Here is a 9,441-nt window from a genome sequence, read left to right on the forward strand (position 1 = left end):
AATGGCATAATGTGTGTACAAACATTCATTTGCATTGAATTTGGTCCATATGAATTATGCACTTTTTAATCAAAATCCACTGAATTTCAATTTCTCCTTAATAACGTTTAAGATTTAAATTCTAAGCATTTTCCAGAATTAAACTCATGTAATGAATTTGCCTCCAAATTGGAATAAGGATTCTAGAAATAATGTTTAATATTATAATATCTTCATTTCAATATTCGTAAAATTGGTGGAAAACTGTTGTGTTTGAAGAATTAATTTTACCCGTCCTGTGACGGGTATTTTTCTAGTTATTTTATAAATTGATTTTATTATATTTTATATTCGGTGTATCGCAAATTGCTTTGTTTGATTTTTGTAAATTATATTAGTATAATTAATGGGTTTTTTTTAGATGTACGAATATATTATAACTAATGCGCTTCGTGCAAATTCCATGGTTGTTTATTTTATCTCCCTAATTTATTGTTAATGATAATATTTTCAATTAATAAATGTCTGCAAGGTGTACTATTTTTTATGTATTTTTCGTTTTCTGTAAAAGTAGTTACCATATTTCTAAAATGTCTCTTTTTAATTTTGTTTATTTGAAATTGTAATAATTATATGTGTATAAAAATTACATTGAAATAAAATAAATGAAAAAAAATAGCTTTTAACTAATTAAATTGACAGAACAACAGAATTTGATTTGGCAATAATTTACTTTAAAATGGTTGAACTGGAAAATATCAGTTGTTATTTGCTTTTTATTTAAAAAGTTTTTTTGTTAATACTAATTTTTGTCGCTTTATACATATTTTAATCGTGTTAAAGGAATAACGAGTAGGTTTATTATATAGAACCTTTTCTGTAAACTTTTAATCTATTGAGGTAGATGAGTTACACAGTTTTCATTAATGAGTATTGTTTTATTTGGACTATTTTACTTTAAAAGATAGAGCTGTTTGGTGAAGGGGCAAGTATAGAGCATCATTTGTTTTTGTTCGATTATCTGTATTTTATTGCTTTGTTTTTTGTCTTTTATTTATTTATTTTTTTATTCATTTTTTTTTTTTTGTCTTTTATATTCGCGAGGTCTGCGGAAATAGAAGCAGATAATAAAAACGGTTACTGGTAAGAGGCGAAGTGGCACAGACGCATATATATGGGCTAATGAATTAGCCATAATTAACATGTTCTAACAACTTCTCTGTGATGGCATTGCGTTTCGAGACATTACTAAATAAAGCATCAGTTTAACACTAAAAATGGTGTCGATGCTCTCCCTTTTTACTGGGCGATAGAGAATGTCGTAATAAGCTTTGATTTCAGTTATTTCTATTAACGATTATTACATTACAGACAACAAACACAAATCAAACGAAAAAAGTATAAAAACGAAGTATAATGACGAAAATATAACACACGCTTACCATTCTATTTTGGGTCGTGGTATATTTGTAAATGATTTGCATTGCGATGTAATATTTATTGTATTCATATTTGATCCTTGAATGTCTGTACTGATTGTCACTTATTTGTTTTCTCTTACATCCTTTCGTACAGATAATATAGTGAATGCAGTGAACTCTAATCTGACGTGCTACGAATGCAATACGTATCGCGGGGGAACTTTAAACCCGTGCGTTGATGAAGGATCCAAACCAAAAAAACAAGCTTGCAGGGCCTGTATGAAAGTTCATACGCGTATGGAAATGCACGATTACTGGAATAAGCCAAGAGGTGAGATGATTCAATATATTCACATGCTTTAATATACTACCTATCACCAGGGGAGTACCTTTCATTATTTTTTTTTACTAAATTATAAGTAATCACTCTCGAAAAGAGCTTTTTTGTATATATTCTATAGGACTTTATTTTCAATTGCAATTTATATACTAGTCGATTTTGCTTCATTGTGTCCTTATTTTCAGAGGAGTCATGTAATAGATCAATCTTAGGATGAACTGAATCAGCGTGAAGTCATCGCAAGTTCAATATTTCACTTTCTGCTGCTAACTGAATAATTATCAAATTGATCAATATCATCTCTCCTAGGTCGATCAGGGCTCTCTGATAACAAGTTTCGTTATTAATGATAATAAAATATATATTTACTTCTGTCATTTGTGTGTATATCGTTGATATTGTACATAATAGATATTGCAACATAAACATGTTTAATATTTCAGTCACCATATCAATAAATACAAAAGCCTTTTTTTTTCATTTATCTCACATGTATTACCATAAAACAATTCACTATTTTAGAACGTAAGCATGTAACATAAGAATTTTACATAATCATGTGACATAAACATGTCACAGAAACATGTAACATAAACATGTAACAGAAGCATCTAACATAAACATATAACAAAAACATGTAACATAATTAAGTAACATTAACATGTAACATGATTAAGTAACATTAACATGTAACATGATTAAGTAACATAAACATGCAATATAATTAAATGACATGAGCATGTAACATGAGCACGTAACATAATTATGCAACACAAGTATGTAACAAACGTATGTAACATAAACATGATACATAAACATGTAACATACGCATATATCATAAGCATGTAACAAAATTATGTAGCATAAACATGAAACATAAAGATATAACATAAGTACGTGACGCAGTTATGTAACATAAGTACTAACATGTTATATAATATAAACATGTAATATAAACATGTATTATAAGCATGTAAGAGTAGCATGTAACTGAAACATCTAACATAAACATGTAACAAAAACATGCAATATAAACATATAGCATAAGCATGTAACATTAGTATGTAACAAACATATACTATGAGAATGTAACAAAAGAATGTAACATAAACGTGTGACATAAGTATGTAACATAAGCATGTACCATATTTATGTAACGTAAGCATGTAACATATATACCATAAGACGTAAACATGTAACATATATGCCATAAGAGTGTAACATAAGAATGTAACATAAACTTGTAAAGTATGTAACATAAGCATGTAACATATGCATGTTACATAAGCATGTAACAAGCATAAATTTAAATAAATAAATGTGAATATTGGTTTACGTTATAAAGTTTGCCGTAGAATAATTTAGTTTCGAGAAAACATTTAGTTTTATCACTCTGTATCTATTTTTAGAAAGCAGAAATTATCACGTTATTGCCAGATAAAAAAACTGGCTTATTTAATTTCGTTTGGCGAAAGGGAAGAGGAAGATAATTTTTCTATGTCTAACTACAAAAATGTAAAGTGGAGTGGGATATACTTAGAATGATAACATATTCATCAGTTCTCAACATTATAGAAATCACATTTTCAGTTTTTTATAGCGGCATATCAACCTCTCACAACTTCACCTAACCTACCTCTGATTTATATATGCGTTCATTTCCAAGAATCACCGAGTGTTTTCATCACAAGGAAACATGCCCATAGCCGGCTAAAACAAAAATTGACCTCTAGACTTTCGAGTAAATCAAAACTTAGATATATATGAAAATTTCGACCACTTTCATAGGTTATCTATCTATATTTATTGAAGTGTTGTCGATATGTATGTAAAAGAAACAGACAATAGCAACTTTTCACACGATGAAGACATTTTTAGCGAGAAATGTTAGTCGTTATTCATTAAAAGGGGGAGAGAAAAAGTCGTAGAATGTTTTAAGTTTCTTCTCGCGTAAAAATCTTTAAGGCCGTCAACTACTCATATTTACCATTTAAAGTGTTAACATGCGACTGTTGTTTAAAAAACGTTTTTCTTTTATATCTGAACAATAGGCAATATATTAAGTTGTTACAGATGAAATGGACACTTTGTAAAATTATGTTTTTCGCGAATGCATATGAAAAGAAAAATGAAGGCAGCTTTCGGTAGGAAATGATACTCGCATGATACTTGATACTTAAATGTTAAAAAATAAAATGTCTTGCGAGCTTTGCATACTAGTTATCTTGAACAAAAACATTCTCGCCTTCAGGGTGCTATCGCTTTTATAATGTGATCAGTAAGTTTCAACATGTTAATATAAAGGTGTGTTTTTATTTTATTGACAAAACATTCAAAGATCGTTTCATATAATCTTAATTACTTTACATCCCCTCGTTTTAAGAGTAAAATACGTCTTATTATTCCAATAGTCGAAACTCAATAAAAACTTTTTTAAAAAGTTATCAGCTTAAAAGTGCGAGAAAAATGTTTAAAGGCAACTATTTGGTACTTAAATTAATCGATATACTAAGACATAGTGTGTGATTAAAATAAAGAGGTAAAATAGTCTAAGTGGCTTAAAAATGTTTACTTTTCTTGATAAAAAAACATTAATTCATTGATTATTTTAACTACTAAATTTTCATTAATTTCGATAATTGTATAATGTTTTCTGTATTTTTGTCAATCAGTATTTTTCACTTTTTTGGTTTCAAAACAAACCACTTTTCATTTTAATTGCCGTCTCTATATTATTCCATTAAGTTAATTGAATACTTAAAGATAAATTATTTTTTGTAACAATAAAATTTAATATTCGTATTATTTGAACTTTTTCGAACTACTGTTCTTATTTTGAGTGTTATTTTCACATTTCAGTCGATGTAACCTCTGACGTTCTTCAGTGTCGAACTCGGAAATCTGCACGGAACCCTTTATTTAAGCCACGCCGGTAGCATGCTCTCGTTCCGTCACCTATGACTGGGTATTAGTCCTAAATAATTTGCAACTGTATTTTGAGGATTGAATCTTCAATTCAAGAAAAGTGTAAATTTATAACTGGATTTTACTAAATATAGTATCCACTATGCCACGTCAATAAGATTCAATAAATAGATTCTCGAGCCCGACAGAAAGATTCCCCAGTTCGATGAAGACCTGAAGAAGGACACATCGATCGAAACACTGTAGAAAATAACACTTTAGATGAGAACAGTAGTTCGAATATTTCAAATAATACAATTAATCAATGGTCATCTCAAAAATTCAAAAACGTAATAAAATTGGAATATGTTATGACATTTTTATCTTTATGTCACTTCCGCTTGTTTTTATTTCTCCTCTCATTCACTGTTCGCATATCTTAATATACAAAGAAGATTATCCGAGTTTTAGTATAAATCAATTTGATTTGTTTTTCTTAACGCGTTTTCATCTTTTGTTCTTTTTACAGTTGTGACTTTCGAATCGTTCACATGTGTGGCTAAGGACTTCAGTATCAAACCTGTCGGTTGCTATATGAAGACCGGAACCAGAAGTATTACAAAAATCTGTTACTGCTATTCAAACCTCTGCAATTCGGCCGGAAGACGTGGTATCAGCGAAATAGTCGTGTTATTAATGGTGCTCCTCTCGGTGATCTCGTGTTTGTTGTTGTAGCCGAGATTTAAAATAGCTATGTACACATTTTTAAATTGATATTTTCATTTTCATTTTATCCCAGTACAACATGCCATACACATATAGAAATACGTATACACGCACACAATACAAATATATATATATATATATATATATATATATATATATATATTATAGTGTTATTTATATGCATGCTTAACTTAGCTAGGCAAATAGGTGATCTTTGATAGAAAACTATACAATACATTTAAAATCTTACATGAATAATAAATTTCACGCAACACACCGTTGACACCTCATCTTAAAAATACAGACAATTACATACGGTTGATATCTCTATTATAAACAATGCAATTTTTCTCTCAAATGCCAGCATTTTAAATTAACTGAAAGAATTGAAACTGATTTTTGCATTTCGTCAGCAGCAGCAACAGGAGGAGGACAGATCATTCAAAATATATCAATTAACAACAAAAGCATTTATATAAGTTGCAGTTTTCTGTAATTATTTTTTCTCTGGAAATCTAATATCACCCCTCTCTCTCTCTCTCTCTCTCTCTCTCTCTCTCTCTCTCTCTCTCTCTCTCTCTCATATATATATATATATATATATATATATATATATATATATATATATATACGATAAAGCTATATGGAAACTCAAACGACAATGTTATTTTTAGATAATTTATATTATCTGCAGATCGAAGAATCCTCACACGAAAAATTGCAACTCTATCCCTGAAAAAGAAATATTTTAAAATTGATATCAGAGTTTCGAACAACATTTACACTAAATTATGAGAAGAGGAAAATCTAATAACGGGCTTAACTTAATTATTTTTTGCTTTTCAAGTTAAAAGTTTAAAGTTAATCATTCTTTGGTAATGCTTTAATTTTAATGCTATTTAATTTTTATTTGCATTTGTGAAATACGCGATGTGCATCTATTATAAATTATTAACTATAGATGACATTATGGTTTGCGTTTTTATGTAACTTCATATCGCAATGTAATTAGATTGAGCTTCTTAATGATAATAAACCTGAAAATCATTAGGCTACATATTACTAGAATCTATTAAATGCATGGTATTTTAATTTCTCAATCATCCATCATTGCGTTTATAAAACCATATATTTATTACATAAATGTATCTGTGGGACTGGGGTATGAAAACACCCAAATCTGAGAAAATGAAGGTGCGGATACGGAACAGAGAAAGCATAGAAAGTAATTCATGGAATTTTAAAACGCTGCTTTTTTAAAACTGTTTATATTCTTAGGCACAGTTTCGATTTCAGTATGAGTCACAGTTTCAAATTCGGAAACTTTTCTATGTCACAGTTCTATGAGTAATTAATAGTTGATTATTTATCTAGTTATTTATTCATCTACATAATTTGTATTTAAAATATAACGTTAAAATGCATTTCATAATTATTTACCAGTTATTTTTACCCAGCGTTGCCCGATAGGGGGAATGAGAGCAAAATAATTCAAAATATAATAATCTTTATATTTATTTTATATAATTAAAAAATAATTTTTTGCTCTTATTTTATGTTTTATGCCAATAATTATTTGATTATTAGTAAAACGAAAACAGTAAGTCACAGTATATTCACCAACGTTGCGCATTTGTGGCAAATGCGCACACAAACACATACACACACACACATATATATATATATTAAATAAAAATTACAATTAAATTTACCAAAATGATCCAAGATGGTAAAACTAAAGTATATTATAAATATTAAAGAATTAATATTTATAAAGTAATCTCAACAACATGTAAAAGCTCGATAAAAGCAAATAGGATATAGAGCTTATAATAAGAGCAAACAGTTAATAAAATATGTTAAAACACTTTGAAAAAGAGTTAAAAACATATTTAATCTGAAAAGGAAAGACTTCACTTTTTGTTATCAAGTAAGATCTTTGACTTACTTGCAGTTTCATCAAATACTTTTGTATGCAAAATCCGATCCCGCATTTTGCTAATTCCTACCCTCTGATGAGAAAGTAAGTATTTCTTCGAAACTCCGCGGATTAAGGACTATCCACTTATTAAGTGTATCCTTTTCAGATCAAATATTTTTAACGCTTTTTCGAAATATTTTTAACATGTTTTATTAACTATTTGCTCTTATATATATATATACTAGCAAAAGTACCCGTCGTTGAACAAATGGACTCTGATTTATGAAAGTATGTTAGTTTATGAAAGGGAAGGGTTGTAAAAAGATAGCTTCGAATTTGGGGGTATCAAAACCAAAGCAAAATATGATGAAAGTAAAAATAAAATAGATAAACCCCATAATTTATTATACCATACCTGTTCACATTGAAACACTTATCACAATATTCTGTGGATCTATATTAAAAAAAAACTTATTAAACTCTGTGACATATTTCAATTCTATGGAGGTCAGGCGCGAACGAACACCCCATAATTTTATTATAACTTATTTCTTCAAACTGAAAAATAATTATCAAAGTATACTTACGCAGACAGATATGAAAAGTCTTTCTTAAAGTTTGTGCCTATTTTCATTCTATCCATAGAATAGAAATAGGCCAGGCGCAGACGCCGCAGACCCCCACAATTTTATTATACCATCCCTATTTAAGTTAAAACATACTTATCAAAGTATTCTTATGTACATCTACATCAAAAACACATGTAAACGTTTTTTTTTTAATTTTTAATTTTTTTATTTCCATACTTTGTGGACCCGGCGCGAACGCAGCCCCCACAATTTTAATGAACTACCGTTCTGCCATATCAAAGATACCCATTCCTGTGTTTCGATACATCTTCTATCATTATATGTAATCAGTTTTTTAAAATAGTCAACCATATAGGAGCCTATTCGTGAACAGACACACACACACACACACATTCAGCTTTATATTATATATATATATATATATATATATATATATATATAGAGAGAGAGAGAGAGAGAGAGAGACAGACAGACAGACAGACAGACAGATAGATAGATAGATAGATAGATAGATAGATAGATAGATAGATAGATAGATAGATAGATAGATAGATATAGAAATTGCGGAATTTCTGGTGAGTAGAAAGGAATGTATATTAAGGTCAAAATTTAAAGCAAGTGTTTCTTTTTTTAACTTGTTGGCGTGCAAATATATAATGTATAAATATATTAACATCACCGCAATAATTTTGCTAAAACAAATTGAAAACTGATTTCTTCTTCTAAACAGAAATATTTCGTTTCCATGATCGATGAAAATATTCCAAGTAGAAAAACAGCTAATATGTTAGAAGCCATCGGTGACATTTGCATCTGAAGATTTTCCATGTTTTAAATGTCTAAATTAGACTAAAATATCGATTTTTCAAATGTTGTTTAGCTCAAAGCTCAAGAAACCCATGAACTTTTAACACACACACACACACACACACACACATACACACACAAATACACACACACACACACACACTAACACACACATAGAAGCTGTACATACCTTATAATATGTTTCCATTAAGTCATTTTGAATTTAATTCAAAATGGCTTAATGGAAACATATTATAAGGTATTCACAGCTTCTCTTCCAGTTTTCGGATTTTTATTACGTCAAAACGCACTTTATTTCCTTTTGTCGGAGTGATTGCTGCTATTTCTTCTGATGAGTTGAGGGCAAAATAGATTCACTAATTGATATAATAATTAAGTGATTAATTTTGTGCTACGAAACAGATACTCTTAAGAATTGTAAATGTCAACTGAATTAAAGGAATAAATTGTAAGATGGTCAACATCATGAACTTTGGAATATAGTATTTTGTCATTTATTCACTATATTGCTCTGTAATTACATTGAGCTTCTTAAATAAAGATAGGTATATATTATAAGGAAATAGAATATATTTCCACAGAAATATATACATATATATATACATATATACACACGCATATATATATATATATATATATATATATATATATATATATATATTGGCAGCAGGTTATTATTCAGACACGTCTGATGCAACATGACGGAGTCATTCTTTTTTCCGATCTTAATGG

At 28.9% G+C, this 9,441-nt stretch overlaps 1 protein-coding gene across 1 annotated transcript in view; it reads left to right on the forward strand.

Annotated features, from left to right (window-relative positions):
• Positions 1-9,178, forward strand: part of LOC145266482 (uncharacterized) — a 108,951-nt gene extending 99,773 nt beyond the window's left edge. The window contains exons 2-3 of the mRNA XM_080122200.1: positions 1,555-1,731; positions 5,174-9,178. Coding sequence (XP_079978326.1) covers positions 1,555-1,731; positions 5,174-5,379 — 383 coding nt within the window. The 3' untranslated portion in view covers positions 5,380-9,178. The remainder of the gene's footprint in view (positions 1-1,554; positions 1,732-5,173) is intronic.
• Positions 9,179-9,441: the final 263 nt, after the last annotated feature.

This window comes from Euprymna scolopes, chromosome 41, assembly GCF_053919585.1.
Source record: "Euprymna scolopes isolate OS-2025 chromosome 41, ASM5391958v1, whole genome shotgun sequence".
In the NCBI taxonomy this organism is placed as follows: Eukaryota; Metazoa; Mollusca; class Cephalopoda; order Sepiida; family Sepiolidae; genus Euprymna; species Euprymna scolopes.